Source organism: Ranitomeya imitator, chromosome 3 (assembly GCF_032444005.1).
Source record: "Ranitomeya imitator isolate aRanImi1 chromosome 3, aRanImi1.pri, whole genome shotgun sequence".
NCBI classification, from domain to species: Eukaryota; Metazoa; Chordata; class Amphibia; order Anura; family Dendrobatidae; genus Ranitomeya; species Ranitomeya imitator.
In genome coordinates, this window is record NC_091284.1 from 830694230 (window position 1) to 830711919 (window position 17690).

The following is a 17690-nucleotide window of genomic DNA, read 5'->3' on the forward strand; positions in this document are numbered from 1 at the left end:
CTGTGATCAGTGCCGCTGCCCCTCCTGTGATCGGTGCCGCTGCCCCTCCTGTGATCGGTGCCGCTGCCCCTCCTGTGATCGGTACCGCTGCCCCTCCTGTGATCGGTGCCGCCCCCTCCTGTGATCGGTGCCGCCCCCTCCTGTGATCGGTGCCGCCGCCCCTCCGGTGATCGGTGCCGCCGCCCCTCCCGTGATCGGTGCCGCCGCTCCCCCCCGTGATCGGTGCCGCCGCTCCCCCCCGTGATCGGTGCCGCCGCTCCCCCCCGTGATCGGTGCCGCCGCTCCCCCCCGTGATCGGTGCCGCCGCTCCCCCCCGTGATCGGTGCCGCCGCTCCCCCCCGTGATCGGTGCCGCCGCTCCCCCCCCGTGATCGGTGCCGCCGCTCCCCCCCCGTGATCGGTGCCGCCGCTCCCCCCCCGTGATCGGTGCCGCCGCTCCCCCCCCGTGATCGGTGCCGCCGCCCCCCCCGTGATCGGTGCCGCCGCTCCCCCCCGTGATCGGTGCCGCCGCTCCCCCCCGTGATCGGTGCCGCCGCTCCCCCCCGTGATCGGTGCCGCCGCTCCCCCCCGTGATCGGTGCCGCCGCTCCCCCCCCGTGATCGGTGCCGCCGCTCCCCCCCCGTGATCGGTGCCGCCGCTCCCCCCCGTGATCGGTGCCGCCGCTCCCCCCCGTGATCGGTGCCGCACCCACTGCACAGGTCGTCCACCCAGCTTTTCTAGGGATCGGTACAGCGCCGCCCCATAACCAAGTAACGCTGCGCGCTCTGCTCGTCCTAGGAGCTGTCTCTCAGGTTGGCCGAGAAGGAGGGCGCCCGGTTGGTGCTGGCCACGGACCCCGATGCCGATCGATTGGCCGTTGCCGAATGTCGAGATCCGTAAGCAGCCCACCTGTATACCGTGACCCCTTGATTGCGGTGGATGAGCTGGGAGGAAGGGAAGGTGTTAACCATTGACTGACCGGCACGTCTCCCCAGGGGCCGCTGGAGGGTGTTCTCCGGGAACGAGCTGGCCGCTCTCCTCGGGTGGTGGACGTTCTTCTGCTGGGACAAGTCCGGCCCGACATCCAAGGTGCAGGAGGTTCACATGCTGGGCACCGCCGTCTCCTCCTCCATCCTGCGGGCGGTGGCCGCCAAAGAGGGATTCCAGTATGAGGTGCGTCCTGGTGTGGAGACCGTCAGCAGGAAGGTGTCGCGTTGTGTTGGGGGGGTGGTGGAATGTGACTTTTTTCTTTCTCACCATCTCATCAGACAATGCTTGCAGATGGGGGCTTGTTACAGTGGACCCCGGACTCCTGGGGAGAGATTTGTGCCTCTGATGTGTTTTTCCTCCACAGAGAATTGTCCAAACTGGGTACAATTGTAACAAACCCTCAGCCGGGAGGATTCTACAGGGGCTTCATTCATTGACTGCAACATTGCAGAGACGTTGAGTCTGAGTTAGTGGAGTGGGGCGCCCCTGTAGTAGGGTGGGGTTGGCGCCCCTGTAGTAGGGTGGGGTTGGCGCCCCTGTAGTAGGGTGGGGTTGGCGCCCCTGTAGTAGGGTGGGGTTGGCGCCCCTGTAGTAGGGTGGGGTTGGCGCCCCTGTAGTAGGGTGGGGTTGGCGCCCCTGTAGTAGGGTGGGGTTGGCGCCCCTGTAGTAGGGTGGGGTTGGCGCCCCTGTAGTAGGGTGGGGTTGGCGCCCCTGTAGTAGGGTGGGGTTGGCGCCCCTGTAGTAGGGTGGGGTTGGCGCCCCTGTAGTAGGGTGGGGTTGGCGCCCCTGTAGTAGGGTGGGGTTGGCGCCCCTGTAGTAGGGTGGGGTTGGCGCCCCTGTAGTAGGGTGGGGTTGGCGCCCCTGTAGTAGGGTGGGGTTGGCGCCCCTGTAGTAGGGTGGGGTTGGCGCCCCTGTAGTAGGGTGGGGTTGGCGCCCCTGTAGTAGGGTGGGGTTGGCGCCCCTGTAGTAGGGTGGGGTTGGCGCCCCCTGTAGTAGGGTGGGGTTGGCGCCCCTGTTGTAGGGTGGGGTTGGCGCCCCTGTAGTAGGGTGGGGTTGGCGCCCCTGTAGTAGGGTGGGGTTGGCGCCCCTGTAGTAGGGTGGGGTTGGCGCCCCTGTAGTAGAGTGGGGTTGGCGCCCCTGTAGTAGGGTGGGGTTGGCGCCCCTGTAGTAGGGTGGGGTTGGCGCCCCTGTAGTAGGGTGGGGTTGGCGCCCCTGTAGTAGGGTGGGGTTGGCGCCCCTGTAGTAGGGTGGGGTTGGCGCCCCTGTAGTAGGGTGGGGTTGGCGCCCCTGTGGAGTGGGTGCAGGTTCCAGTAGCGTGCCCTCTTCTCTTACAGGAGACACTGCCAGGGTTTAAATGGATCGGGAACCGAGTGAAGACCCTCCTGGAGCAGAGGAAGACCGTCCTGTTTGCCTTTGAGGAATCTATAGGTCAGTGACTGACCCCATGTAGGGGGTCTTAAGTATTACCAACCCCTTTTCATGCACCCTGTAAAGAAATTAACCCCTTTCATGACATCTGGTGCAGATTGCTGAGCCTTGCGCTGCCTTCCTGATACCCTGGGTGCTGCTCACAGCCTTTGGGATCTGGGCACATATCGGGAGTCTGGAAGGGGTCGGGTGGTCTCTGACCCCTCCCCAGAAGATGCTGCAGCCAATAGTGATTGCAGCATCTAAGGTGTTTGATGGAAGGGGCTTCTGTCATTTGTTTTTCCCCTCTGTCTTGTCTTTCCCTTCTGTCTTTTCTTTCCCCTGTCGTCTCTTTCCCTTCAGTCTTTAGTCGTTCCTCTCCTGTCTTTTTTGTCGTTCCTCTCCTGTCTTTTTTGTCGTTCCCCCCCCCCTCCTGTATTTTGTCGTTCCCCTCCTGTCTTTTGTCGTTCCCCTCCTGTCTTTTGTCTTTCCCCTCCTGTCTTTTCCCTCCTGTCTTTTTTTGTCCTTCCCCCTCCTGTCTCTTTTGTCGTTTCCCCTCCTGTCTCTTTTGTCGTTCCCCTCCTGTCTTTTGTCGTTCCCCTCCTGTCTTTTGTCGTTCCCCTCCTGTCTTTTGTCTTTCCCCTCCTGTCTTTTCCCTCCTGTCTTTTTTTGTCCTTCCCCCTCCTGTCTCTTTTGTCGTTTCCCCTCCTGTCTCTTTTGTCGTTCCCCTCCTGTCTTTTGTCGTTCCCCTCCTGTCTTTTGTCTTTCCCCTCCTGTCTTTTCCCTCCTGTCTTTTTTTGTCGTTTCCCCTCCTGTCTCTTTTGTCGTTTCCCCTCCTGTCTCTTTTGTCGTTCCCCTCCTGTCTCTTTTGTCCCCCTCCCCCCTCCTGTCTCTTTTGTCGTTCCCCTCTCCCCTCCTGTCTCTTTTGTCGTTCCTCTCTCCCCTCCTGTCTCTTTTGTCGTTCCCCTCCTGTCTCTTTTGTCGTTCCCCTCTCCCCTCCTGTCTCTTTTGTCGTTCCCCTCTCCCCTCCTGTCTCTTTTGTCGTTCCTCTCTCCCCTCCTGTCTCTTTTGTCGTTCCCCTCCTGTCTCTTTTGTCGTTCCCCTCCTGTCTCTTTTGTCGTTCCCCTCCTGTCTCTTTTGTCGTTCCCCTCCTGTCTCTTTTGTCGTTCCCCTCCTGTCTCTTTTGTCGTTCCCCTCCCCCCTCCTGTCTCTTTTGTCGTTCCCCTCTCCCCTCCTGTCTCTTTTGTCGTTCCCCTCTCCCCTCCTGTCTCTTTTGTCGTTCCTCTCTCCCCTCCTGTCTCTTTTGTCGTTCCTCTCTCCCCTCCTGTCTCTTTTGTCGTTCCTCTCTCCCCTCCTGTCTCTTTTGTCGTTCCCCTCTCCCCTCCTGTCTCTTTTGTCGTTCCTCTCTCCCCTCCTGTCTCTTTTGGTCCCCAACAATGTTCTGCCATTTAGGTTTTGCCGATTAATAAGAGGGGCGAAGCCTTTTCCCTTCTCTCTCCTGACAGTTGCGTCCTTGAGATGCCGCTGTCAGTCTACATGCAGCAATCTGCGTCCGCTGGAGATAGTTACATGGCCACAGGGGCGGAGCCTTAGGACGTGCAGGAAATTGCTGCAGATCATTTCCTCCTAATTCTCCAATTTCCTTCTAGGCTTCATGTGTGGCACCGCCGTGCTGGATAAGGACGGGGTGAGTGCGGCCGCGGTTGTTGCAGAGATGGCGACGTATCTGGACAGCGTCAGTCTGACCCTGGAGCTGCAGCTCCTCCACATATACGAGATGTAAGCAGACGGAGCGCCGCGCCATGAAACGCTGTGCGAGCCGGGGATCGCGGGCTGTGCGAGCCGGGGACCGCGGGCTGTGCGAGCCGGGGACCGCGGGCTGTGCGAGTCGGGGACCGCGGGCTGTGCGAGTCGGGGATCGTGGGCTGTGCGCTCAGGACTAACACTGACACCTGGTGGTCACAAAGCAGAACTACGGACAACTGAAAGTTATTTTATTTTATTCTTTTTTCCCCTTGGAATAAATGTGCAAATTTATTTTTTTTAAATGAATTTAAAGAAAAGAATAATTCTGCTGTTTGCTGATTTCTTTTAAATTTTTTTAGTCTTTCGGAGTTCTTGTTATAAAAGGAGGGACTTTTGCATTTTCCTTTTTTTTTACTTTAACTTTTTGCTCCTGTGGTTTTTTTTTTGTGCTCGGAGCCGTCGCGACCCTTCCGCTTGCACGATTGCTATCGGCATACATCCTGACGGACTCACGCTTATGCCAGCTGCATTATTTTTCCTCTTCCGTCGGCCATGTTTTCTCATCGGCCTCATTCTCGCCCTTTCCCAGGTACGGCTATCACATTTCTAAGACGTCGTATTTCTTGTGCTATGATCCGTCCACCATCAAGAGGATATTCGAGCGTCTGCGGAATTACAATGGCCCCAAGCAGTACCCGCAGGCGTGTGGGGCGTACGGCGTCCTTCATGTGCGGGACGTGACGATGGGATATGACAGCAGTCAGCAGAACAAGAAATGTGTAAGAGACGCACTACAAGTCCCATAATGTCCTGCTGTACATGGTGAGGTTCTCGGCACTGACCACACCGTCTCTTGCAGCTGCTCCCCGTCAGTAAGAACAGTCAGATGATCACCTTCACCTTCCAGAACGGCTGCGTGGCCACCATGAGAACCAGCGGCACCGAACCAAAGATCAAGTACTATGCCGAGATGTGCGGGCTCCCCGGGCAGGGGTAAGGCTGGGACCAGGCTCGTGGGCCACTTTTTACATCCTTGCACCCTTATATTCCCTAATATACCACCTGGGCACTGTAGTGCCCTTGACTGCACCATGGACCCTTGTGGGTATTTCGGTGCCTCTCCCGGATACTCGCGGGGGCTGTGGCTTCTGCCCTGTGGACCTTCTTTAGGTGCCTCTCTGACCCTCACGGGGGCTGTAGCTGCTGCTCTGGGACGCTCACAGTGCTGTTGCCCCTCCTGGACCCTCGCGGGGGCTGTAGCTGCTGCCCCATGTACTCTCGTGGGTCTTTAGGTGCCTCTCCCGGACCCTCGCGGGGGCTGTAGCTGCTGCCCCATGTAGTCTCGTGAGTCTTTAGGTGCCTCTCCCGGACCCTCGCTGGGGCTGTAGCTGCTGCCCCATGTACTCTCGTGGGTCTTTAGGTGCCTCTGACCCTCGCGGGGGCTGTAGCTGCTGCCTCATGTACTCTCGTGGGTCTTTAGGTGTCTCTCTCTGACTTTCGCGGGGGGTGTAGCTGCTGCCCCATGTACTCTCGTGGGTCTTTAGGTGCCTCTCCCGGACCCTCGCGGGGGCTGTAGCTGCTGCCCCATGTACTCTCGTGGGTCTTTAGGTGCCTCTCCCGGACCCTCGCGGGGGCTGTAGCTGCTGCCCCATGTAGTCTCGTGGGTCTTTAGGTGCCTCTCCCGGACCCTCGCGGGGGCTGTAGCTGCTGCCCCATGTACTCTCGTGGGTCTTTAGGTGCCTCTCTCTGACCCTCGCGGGGGCTGTAGCTGCTGCCCCATGTACTCTCGTGGGTCTTTAGGTGCCTCTCTGACCCTCGCGGGGGCTGTAGCTGCTGCCCCATGTAGTCTCGTGGGTCTTTAGGTGCCTCTCCCGGACCCTCGCGGGGGCTCTAGCTGCTGCCCCATGTACTCTCGTGGGTCTTTAGGTGCCTCTCCCGGACCCTCGTGGGGGCTGTAGCTGCTGCCCCATGTACTCTCGTGGGTCTTTAGGTGCCTCTCTCTGACCCTCGCGGGGGCTGTAGCTGCTGCCCCATGTACTCTCGTGGGTCTTTAGGTGCCTCTCTGACCCTCGCGGGGGCTGTAGCTGCTGCCCCATGTACTCTCGTGGGTCTTTAGGTGCCTCTCCCGGACCCTCGCGGGGGCTGTAGCTGCTGCCCCATGTACTCTCGTGGGTCTTTAGGTGCCTCTCTGACCCTCGCGGGGGCTGTAGCTGCTGCCCCATGTACTCTCGTGGGTCTTTAGGTGCCTCTCCCGGACCCTCGCGGGGGCTGTAGCTGCTGCCCCATGTACTCTCGTGGGTCTTTAGGTGCCTCTCCCGGACCCTCGCGGGGTTTTGGTCGCCACAGCAGGGTAGTTGGCCTCCTTACTGACTCTTCTGTGTCTTGCAGGGACCGGCCTTTCCTGGAGGAGGAGCTGAAGAAGGTGATTCAGGCTCTGGTGGATGAGTTTCTGGAGCCCAGTAAGAACGGTCTGACCTGGAGGTCCCTGTGACCGCGTCCGTCTCCCCAGCCCCCTGGAGTAATGGCGGAGAGAGAACCTATCACTGTCCAGACCTACTCAATGCACTTACCTGTGTGTGATCCCATGCAAAGCATTGTGGGTGGTGTCTGCCGTGCACTGTCCCGTGCGTCTTAAAGGGATAGTCCAGAGTCCCCTTCACCCTTCAGTTTAAGGTTTGCGTTTGGTTTTGTCCGCTTTCGACCAAATCACATTTTTTTATTTTTCATTGTCTTTAAGACGAGGTCGGTTCTGACCTTTTGCTGAGGTTCTTAAAGGGATATGGTCGCGGGAATGACTGTTCTTTCATCCACGAGAGGGCCAAGAATCGCTTAAGGTCACGGTGTGGAGACGACTCGACCACTGAAAGAAGATGGAAAAACTTGAGTTACTTTTACGTTGTTTTGTTCTGTGTTAAGTTATTACTTTATTATTATTTTTCTGCCGGAAGCTCCAGGATCAGCGGCGGCCGGACGCCCGGGACTCTCGCCGGCGAGGATTATGTTACGTTTTTTTTTTCTGTTCTGCTGCTCATGAGATTTGCACAGTTGTAGAGATTTTCTCGCTTTCAAGCTTTGCGTTGAGGTTGCGCTGCTTTGTGGCTCGGTGCCGCTAGTCATGGTGGTGACGTCCGCGCATGTCGGAGGGGCCGAGACTTAATCTGGACAAGTGGTCTCCAGTGGCCCCCGACATGCGGGATCGTGGCGACTTTCTATTAGACTTTGCCTCTCAATTCCTCACCTTTTATCAATATCTCTGCTTGCCGTCAGTGAATGGAGACCTCATTCTTCGTATCGAGTGTCTGACCACCCGTCCTGACCTGCTCCATGGTTTGTTACAGTGTGTCGGTCTGCAGAGCAGGTCTGTACATTGTAACACACCCTCAGCTGCGAGAAGCGTTGCTTCCATTCACTGACTGTAAACCACGACAGACACCGAGTCTAGGACCCGGGCTGTGGTTGCCACGTTTTAGGTCATGGAGAGCGGCACGTTGCGCTGCCATCTGGAGGGCAAGAGGAGGATGACGAGGCTCCGATCTGGAGGCCACAGACTACTAACATGGCTGCTGCATCGGGGTCCTGGCAAAAGTTTTCCTCAACTGGTAATCAGGAGCGTTTTTCAGACTGACAGCAAGCAGAGATCCTGAGAGTGCCGAGTACAGAAGTTTATTAGTAAGTGAGATCTACAGTCCGTGTCCAGGAGCCTTCTACTCCGGTCACATCCAGAGCTGCGTTTACTGTTGTGCCACCTGCCTATTCTCGTTTCTATTAACCCTTTTCTTGAGGTTTATAGAAGCTTATAGATGACATTTGGCTGCTTTGCATTATTGGTGATGACGTTTTTGCACTACACACTGTCTATGGGTTAAGGTGTAGTGCATTGTGGGGGAACAGATGCAATATTTGGGTTGGGTGGGTCGGCAGAATATCAAAACACTTTTTGTCCCAAATACATGCATTCACCTCCAGAGCTGCATTCACCTCCAGAGCTGCATTCACCTCCAGAGCTGCATTCACCTCCAGAGCTGCATTCACAGTGGTGTCCCACCATTTAACACTGCTTTCCTGCCAGCTCTTGGAGGAATATGGACATACTGAGCTGCATTGCATTGTGGAAGTTGTAGAGGTCACACACAATGGAATAGGCTGCAGTGCATTGTGGGAGCACAGATCTGCTGTCCTGGTTGTGCTCATTCACACAGTGCCTGCATATTCCTGCTGGCAGCCATAGATATTTGCTGCAGCTCTGGGTGTAACCAGAGCATTGGCTCGTGGTCAGTACATTAGATGTAGACTTCACCTGGTGATGGCCCGGTGTACGGTGGGCCATGACTTCTTCCCCCGATGGAGGACCCGCCAGTCGCTGGGTGCCTGGTGATCTGCGCAGTAACGTGCGCGGCCTCCACTTCTGTACTGACACGGTTTGCACTGTGGTTGGTGATGTCTTCCCCCCACGGCTTTGACTTTCATGCTCGCTCCGGGGTTACCCTTTTTGCACGAAGTCTTACTGCGCTGCTCCCGTCCATCGTACAATGGAACACTATAATGCCGCGTCCTCTAAGGGGCGCTGCAATGTGCCTAGGTTATAGCCAGATTGGGATTTCAGCTGCTGTGGAGGAGGGGATGTGACGGTGTGCCTCGGTCAGGCTCCCTCCCATCAATACTATATGTGCTACCAAAGTGCCCACATCCCTTATTGTCCTTTTTGCGTTACCCCATGTTGATGACCCCTTTTTGGAGAATGTTACTTTTCATAACAATCGGACAGGTCAAAAGTTGGGTAATCTATGAAGTATTGGTGGTTCAGAGCTCGACCAGTGGGGTTATGTGTGTCCAGGGCTTGGATATGGGTGACCTCTCTACTGGCTGGGTCAATATCTAATTAGTGGGTGTCCCCCACCGATCAGCTGTCAGTAAATCTGGCATTGGCCTGAGGCTCATAGTGTAGAGCCAGAAGAGTTCAACCCCCCATACACTTTGCAGTTGCCACTCAAGAGATGGCAGCTCTGATCAGTAACTTCAGTAGGAGCTGACCTGCAGAATCGACAACACATGGTGTATGGAGCTGGGGTATTCTGTACTTTGAACATCTGGCCATGCCAGAGGTACTAACCTGTGATCATTGGGTGGTCTCAGGTGTGACTCAAACTGATCTGATATCGGTGACCTATCCTAGGGATAGACCCATTATTATCTAGGTAGAGGACAACCCTTTTAAATTGTTGACAATCAGGAAAAGACCACCATACGTTACCATTCAACTGCAGAAATTAGCTCTATTATGCCCACATGGAGATGACCAACCTTAGTTTTCAGTGGTTCCCACAAGGTGTTATGAGACCGGGTACCATTTATTGAGGAAGGTGTCGCCCAGTTTGAAAACCAAAGAATTGCTTCTCTACTTCCCGTGAACCTCATTGGCCACTCAAGACATGTTTCCCTTTGAAGGCTCTTAATGTTTTTGGGGAGGACCATGAGTATTGGGAAGCCAGCTTGATACATTCTACACCTTCACAATGGTTCCCCATTCATGTGGTTCTTAAGGCAGTTCCCACCAAAACATCTAACCAATACTTGAAACGACCCAGTTCTGATCCAGGGTTCCACCAATCCAAGTGGGTGTTTACACGTCCATTCGGGCTTTACCAGCAGTTGGTGGTGTGTTATTCTTGACTCTGTTGACAATTTTTTTTTTTTTTTACTAATTGCTGTGACCCTCTGATAAGTAGGGTGGTCGAATCTATTAGTGTCCTGTTTGGGTTGTGAGGTGAAGATAGGACAGTTGTTTGTATATTGCACTAGCAGGGCCTACATGTACACAGACCCTATGGTTATTGCTTGTTTTGGAGAGGACTGTAGTAAAGTCCTCAATTTTCAAGGTTCTTCGGAGAACGAGGTTGATAATCGTTCTATGCTTTACTTTATGGTTGCTCATGATTTAGCTTTTGCTTCGTTTCTATAATTTAATCTTGTTCATCCATGTGACACAGACTGAGATAAGAACATTTCGGTACTCGTGAAACCTCATTACTGAGCGTCTGCCCCCACAACAGTCTCTTTCCATTTGCCCCAAATCTTTTAAGACTTCGTCAACATTCTTGTCGAAGAGTCCACTCACCAACAAGCCTTTGAGTTGAAGTTCTTGCCATCTTCTGGTTCCTCTGCACATCCACTTGTTCTGAAGACATCAGATAACCAGCTATGGTTGGGCAGAAGACACTTGGGGTTCTTCTAAGTGGCAGTCGTTGACCAACTATCTTGTCATGAACTGAAAATTCATTTTTGAATAGAGATCTCCATCTTGTGCACTTGAAGATGGGAAAACATCCAAGACTTTGTCCATAGATGTAGTTAGTAAAGCTTTTAATCCACCAAAATCCACTTCCTAAATCCTTAAAGATGACCCATCCATTGGACAAATTACCTTATGGTCGAACTGGGCTGATTGTGGGGGTAAACCCAGTGAATCACTACACACGGTTACACTGCTGCTTTAAAGAGGGTGTCAAAACTAGAGAAACACGACCGCTTCCTTCCAGATTCGGCTCCACTTCTGTCCGCAGGTTGTATGTGGTGTTACTATTTGACCCTTACTTGGACCCATGGACCAGTGTGGCAATGTTTTTGAAGAAAGCAGCCATGTTTGTCTAATACCCGTCTCCCATATCCTCATATAAGGAATCTATATTACTGTATAGACTTGCTTGTTTCTCATGTTTACTTAGTTATATTGATGTTTATTGATTTTCTACAGACTTGTTGCCAGTACGTTGTATTTTTTTTTTTTTATAGTGATTGTGTTACTGATGTTCAAATAAACTCTGGTTATTACATTTGCGTGTGAGTTTGCAATTCACTTATGCAATCTTTGTTGGAAGTTCTGGGTCACTCTTGGCAGAAAATTTCTTCATCCACAATATACTACTGTATTATATGGAGAAAAGTCTTGGGACCTGGATAGAATGCCCATCATTTGCTATAGGAGCTGTTCTACGTTCTTGTCTAAGATGCTTATGCAATACATCTATAACTATTCAATAGCTCACGTGAAGTACGGTAATTGTCCCCCTCTACTCCTCCTTGGTCAGACCTCATCTTAATACTCTGCAAGCCAAACCTCCGACTCCTCAATCTCCATGATACCGACTCCACCAAGATGGGTTCCGACTCCACAGCCCTGACGGGGCACCACATTTTACAAAAGACATTGAAAAACGAGCAAGTTCAAGGAAGAGCTACCAGAATGGTGTCCGGTCAGCAAACAATGTTCTATGAGGAACAGTTAGAGGGTTTGGGAATGTTTAGCTTGCAAAAGAGAATGCGAACAGGAGACTTAATAGCCGTCTACAAATATCTGAAGGGCCGTCACAGTATAGCAGGATCACCTTTATTCTCATTTGCACATGGAAACACAAGAAGCAATGAAATGAAGCTGAAAGGGAGAAGATACAGATTAGATATTAGAAACAACTTTTTGACAGTGAAGGGTGATCAATGAGTTGTTCCACGAGATTTGGTGAGTTCTCCTTCAATGGAAGTCTTCAAACAGAGGCTGGACGGACATCTGTCTGCGATGGTTTTATGAATCCTGCGTTGAGCAGTGGGTTGGACACGACCCTGGAGGTCCCGTCCAACTCCCAACATTCTAGGATTCTAATTATCACCCGCAGAGGAAAAAATAAAGGAAAAAAAACACGATGCCTGAAACACTTTTTTTCTCTTGTCTAACGCCTCAAATAAATGGACTAAAAAGCGACCAAAAAATTCCTATAGAATGTGCTTCAATATGTTACATCTAATACCTAAACACACAAAAAAGCATACATGGTTCTGATAGAAACATAAAAACGTGAGGGATCTTTGGACGTGGAAACCTATATTTCTTTTAAGTTTTTTTAATGAGCAAAATTAGTAACACAATGAAAACTATATAAACTATATAAATATGGTTTCAATGTAATCAAGGCCCACAGAAGGAAGTTACAACATTGTTTATAATCCACGGTGAATGGCAAGTGTTAGAATTGCTGTTTGTTTTTTTTTGTCTAATTTCTCTCATCTAAAAGACTAAATGAAAAGCGATCAAAAAGTCATGTGTACTCCAACGTTGTGCCAATATTAATCTTGCAAAATTAAGGGCCCTTACAAAGCTTTTTTGAAAAATTAAAAAGTTATGGCTGTTGAAAAATAGGGAAATGAAATAAGAGCTTCCTTTTATGAAGTTTTTTCTTCTGAAACTGTAGTAGAATATGAAGAACGATCTAAGTCTGATGTCACACAGTAAAGATACTAATGACAATGGCCTGAACAAAAATGACGGTTTCCCCTAGAAAAGATTGAATAGTTTAACCGTAGGGACATGTTAACCTAAGGTGCGTCCTGTAATTAGCATCACAGGTGTCTATAAAGTTGTAATTAAGAAGTGCCTATTTAAAAAGTGAAAAGTAGTCACTGTGCTGTTTGGTATCATGGACCAAAGAAAGCTGCAGAGACAGTTGTCTCAGGCGATAAGAAAGGAAATGAGAGAAAACATGTTACAGGTAAAGGCTATAAGACGTTTCCTACAGCCGGATGTTCCTGTTACTACAGCTGCACACGTTATCCAGAAGTATAAGGTCTCTGAGACTAGGCAACCTCCCTGGATACATCCGTAGGAGGGAAAGTTAATGAGAAATTGAAGAGACTGATGATACGAATGGAAACCAAAGAGCACAAACAACTTTTAGAGAGATTAAAGGTGAACTCAAAGGTCAAGGTCCATCAGTGTTAAGTTGCACCATCTGGTGCCAGCTTGGCCAAAGTGGACTGGAATTTGCCAAAATGCTTATCGACAAGCCACAAAGCTGGGAGATCCTCCTCTGGACAGATAAAGAGAAAACTGGAGCTGATCAGTGTCATTAGCTCTTCGTTTAGAGATGCAGGAATAAAGAGAAGAACATTGTACCTGCGGGGACACATGGAGGAGCTCGGGGCTGTTCTGGTGTGACTACTGCATCTAGCACAGGGGGTCCTGAATCTGTGCAGAATGCAATGAAATCTCAAAACTATCAAGTCATTCTGGAGCCAAATGTGTTGCCGAGTGTCAGAAAACAGTCTGAATCTCAGGTCATGGCTCCTCCAACAGGATAATGACCCAAAACAGCGAAAAACATTCAAGAATGGCTCAGAGCAAAGCATCAGACTCTTCTGAAGAGGCTTCTGTGACACTGATCTAACTCCTACAGAACATCAGTGGACAGAGCTGAGACCTGCGGTCTGGAGAAGACATCTCCACACCTGAGCCATGAGGAGCCAAAATACCTGTGGACGGGGGAAGAAGTCTCACTGAGAGGCATAGACCTCATCTATCTGCATTGATCACCTCAAAAGGTTGTGAAACAGAAATAAGTTATGGGAACCATCACTTGTGTCTAGGATGTTCTAATTTTTTTTATTTAATTTCTGTTGAACCAAAATTCAAAATCAAAAAAGCAAAATCTGATTCTCATTATTGATATTCCGTAAATTTACTTTGAAAACTACTTTTGTCAGTCACAAGTTATTTCATTGATCAGTGGTTTTTTTTTCAATTTTTTTTTAGCTTAATAGAAAAGCAACAACAATTTTTCCCTTGTGTGTAATGATGTAAATGGGAATAGAAATGGCTTTGGGATGAGACGATGTAAAAACCGGAAAAAAAGTTTAGTCTATAATTTTCAAGTAGTGATAATGTGCAAATATATAAAACATAAACGAGCAATAGAATATAACAATAAACAAGAAAAGATAATTGAGGCATTAACTAGAGTGTAAAAAACCAATTTTTTTCAAAAATTCTTCAGGAAATGGCAAAAAGAAAACCTTCCCAAAGAAGGACTGTTTCCTGAAGTGGTTTCCATTAACCCCTTCATGACCCAGCCTATTTTGACCTTAATGACCTGACCGTTTTTTGCAATTCTGACCAGTGTCCCTTTATGAGGTAATAACTCAGGAACGCTTCAACGGATCCTAGCGGTTCGGAGATTGTTTTTTCGTGACATATTGGGCTTCATGTTAGTGGTAAATTTAGGTCAATAAATTATGCGTTTATTTGTGATAAAAACGGAAATTTGGCGAAAATTTTGAAAATTTCGCAATTTTCACAATTTGAATTTTTATTCTGTTAAACCAGAGAGTTGTGACACAAAATAGTTAATAAATAACATTTCCCACAAGTCTACTTTACATCAGCACAATTTTGGAAACAAAATTTTTTTTTGCTAGGAAGTTATGAGTCAAAATTTGACCAGCGATTTCTCATTTTTACAACGAAATTTACAAAACCATTTTTTTTAGGGACCACCTCACATTTGAAGTCAGTTTACGGGATCTATATGGCTGAAAATACCCAAAAGTGACACCATTCTAAAAACTGCACCCCTCAAGGTGCACAAAACCACATTCAAGAAGTTTATTAACCCTTCAGGTACTTCACAGCAGCAGAAGCAACATGGAAGGAAAAAATGAACATTTAACTTTTTAGTCACAAAAATTATCTTTTAGCAACAATTTTTTTGATTTCACAATGGTAAAAGGAGAAACTGAACCATGAAAGTTGTCCAATTCGTCCTGAGTACGCTGATACCTCATATGTGGGGGTAAACCACTGTTTGGGCGCACGGCAGGCTTGGAAGGGAAGGAGCGCCATTTGACTTTTTGAATGGAAAATTGGCTGCACTCTTTAGCGGACACCATGTCGCGTTTGGAGAGCCCCTGTGTGCCTAAACATTGGAGCTCCCCCACAAGTGACCCCATTTTGGAAACTAGACCCCCCAAGGAACTTATCTAGATGCCTAGTGAGCACTTTAAACCCTCAGGTGCTTCACAAATTGATCTGTAAAAATGAAAAAGTACTTTTTATTCACAAAAAATTTATTCTCGCCTCAATTTTTTCATTTTCACATGGGCAGTAGGATAAAATGGATCCTAAAATTTGTTGGGCAATTTCTCCCGAGTACGCCGATACCTCATATGTGGGGGTAAACCACTGTTTGGGCACACGGCAGGGCTCGGAAGGGAAGGCGCGCCATTTGACTTTTTGAATGGAAAATTAGCTCAAATTGTTAGCGGACACCATGTCGCGTTTGGAGAGCCCCTGTGTGCCCAAACATTGGAGCTCCCCCACAAGTGACCCCATTTTGGAAACTAGACCCCCAAAGGAACTAATCTAGATGTGTGGTGAGGACTTTGAACCCCCAAGTGCTTCACAGAAGTTTATAACGCAGAGCCATGAAAATAAAAAAAATTATTTTCTCAAAAATGATCTTTTAGCCTGCAATTTTTTATTTTCCCAAGGGTAACAGGAGAAATTTGACCCCAAAAGTTGTTGTCGAGTTTCTCCTGAGTATGCTGGTACCCCCATATGTGGGGGTAAACAACTGTTTGGGCACACGTCGGGGCTTGGAAGTGAGGGAGCACCATTTGACTTTTTGAATACAAGATTGGCTGGAATCAATGGTGGCGCCATGTTGCGTTTGGAGACCCCTGATGTGCCTAAACAGTGGAAACCCCTCAATTCTACCTCCAACGCTAACCCCCCCACACCCCTAACTCTAATCCCAACTGTAGCCATAACCCCAACACACCCCTAACCACAACCCTAACCCCAACACACCTCTAACCCTAACCACAACCCTAATTCCAACCCTAACCCTAAGGCTATGTGCCCATGTTGCGGATTCGTGTGAGATTTTTCATCATTTTTAAAAAATCCGCGGGTAAAAGGCACTGCGTTTTACCTGCGGATTTACCGTGGATTTCCAGTGTTTTTTGTGCGGATTTCACCTGCGGATTCTTATTGAGGAGCAGGTGTAAAACGCCGAGGAATCCGCACAAAGAATTGGCATGCTGCGGAAAATACAACGCAGCGTTTCCGCGTGGTATTTTCCGCACCATGGGCACAGCGGATTTGGTTTTCCATATGTTTACATGGTACTGTAAACCTGATGGAACACTGCTGCGAATCCGCAGCCAAATCCGCACCGTGTGCACATGGCCTAATTCTAAAGGTATGTGCACACGCTGCGGAAAACGCTGTGGATCCGCAGCAGTTTCCCATGAGTTTACAGTTCAATGTAAACCTATGGAAAACAAAAATCGCTGTACACATGCTGCAGAAAAACTGCACGGAAATGCAGCGGTTTACATTCCACAGCATGTCACTTCTTTCTGCGGATTCCACAGCGGTTTTACAACTGCTCCAATAGAAAATCGCAGTTGTAAAACCGCAGTGAAATGCGCAGAAAAACCGTGGTAAATCCGCCATAAATCCGCAGTGGTTTAGCACTGCGGATTTATCAAATCCGCAGCGGAAAAATCTGCAGAGGACCAGACTACGTGTGCACATACCGAAACCCTAACCCTAATTCTTACCCCAACCTTAGTGGAAGAAAAAAAAATATCTTTATTTTATTATTGTCCCTACCTATGGGGGTGACAAAGGGGGGGGGGGTCATTCAGTATTTTTTTTATTTTGATCGCTGCGATAGGTTTTATCGCAGTGATCAAAATGCACTTGAAACGAATCTGCCGACCGGCAGATTCGGCGGGCGCACTGCACATGCGCCCGCCATTTTGGAAGATGGCGGCGCCCAGGAAAGAAGATGGACGGACCACGGGAGGCTCGGTAAGTATGATGGGGTGGGGGGGAGCACGGGGTGGTGGATCGGAGCATGGGGGGGGGAATCGGAGCACGGGGGGGTGGATCGGAGCACGGGGGGGGTGCATTGGAGCATCGGGGGGTGGATCGGAGTGCAGGGGGGGTGGTTGGAGCACGGGGGGGTGGTTGGAGCACGGGGGGGGGTGATTGGAGCACGGGGGTGAGCGGACAGGAGGACGGAGGGGAGCGGAGCAGTGTAAAGGACTGATCGGTGGCTTGGGGGGGCGAGGGGTGGGGTGGGGGCACATCAGTGTTTCCAGCCATGGCCGATGTTATTGCAGCATCGGCCATGGCTGGATTGTAATATTTCACCAGTTATAATAGGTGAAATATTACAAATCGCTCTGATTGGCAGTTTCACTTTCAACAGCCAATCAGAGCGATTGTAGCCACGGAGGGGGGGGGGGTTAAGCCACCCCCCCTGGGCTAAACTACCACTCCCCCTGTCCCTGCAGATCGGGTGAAATGGGAGTTAACCCTTTCACCAGATCTGCAGGGACGCGATCATTCTGTGACAGCATATGCGTCACAGGTCGGATTGGCACCGACTTTCATGACGCATACGCTGTGTCACAGGTCGGGAAGGGGTTAATACCGCCTCTAAAAAATCAACAAAAATCCATGGTGCATACACCCTGAGGGGGTTATTTGGCATGAGAAAGTCGAGAAACTCCTTATGAGACCAATGAAATGTCCAACTTGTTGCTACGTCCAAGCGTTGCTATAGTCTATCATTTCAGCTCCCTGGTCTTGGTATCCTATTTGCAAAGTTTTTATATTCTATAGCCTTGTGACACCAGGAGCAATGGTAAAAAATAATCCCAAATTTAGCAAAATCAAATGATGATAGTTCTTTCTTGACATCAGATACTTTTTTATTTTTTAGATTTTTATTT

General features: G+C 50.1%; 1 protein-coding gene across 1 annotated transcript in view; it reads left to right on the forward strand.

Annotated features, from left to right (window-relative positions):
- PGM2L1 (phosphoglucomutase 2 like 1) overlaps window positions 1–10951 on the forward strand; it is a 40522-nt gene extending 29571 nt beyond the window's left edge. The window contains exons 8-14 of the mRNA XM_069759471.1: window positions 777–874; window positions 974–1151; window positions 2303–2396; window positions 4025–4154; window positions 4711–4900; window positions 4981–5114; window positions 6510–10951. Of these exons, the coding sequence (XP_069615572.1) occupies window positions 777–874; window positions 974–1151; window positions 2303–2396; window positions 4025–4154; window positions 4711–4900; window positions 4981–5114; window positions 6510–6612 (927 nt within the window). The 3' untranslated portion in view covers window positions 6613–10951. The remainder of the gene's footprint in view (window positions 1–776; window positions 875–973; window positions 1152–2302; window positions 2397–4024; window positions 4155–4710; window positions 4901–4980; window positions 5115–6509) is intronic.
- The last annotated feature ends 6739 nt before the right edge of the window (window positions 10952–17690 follow it).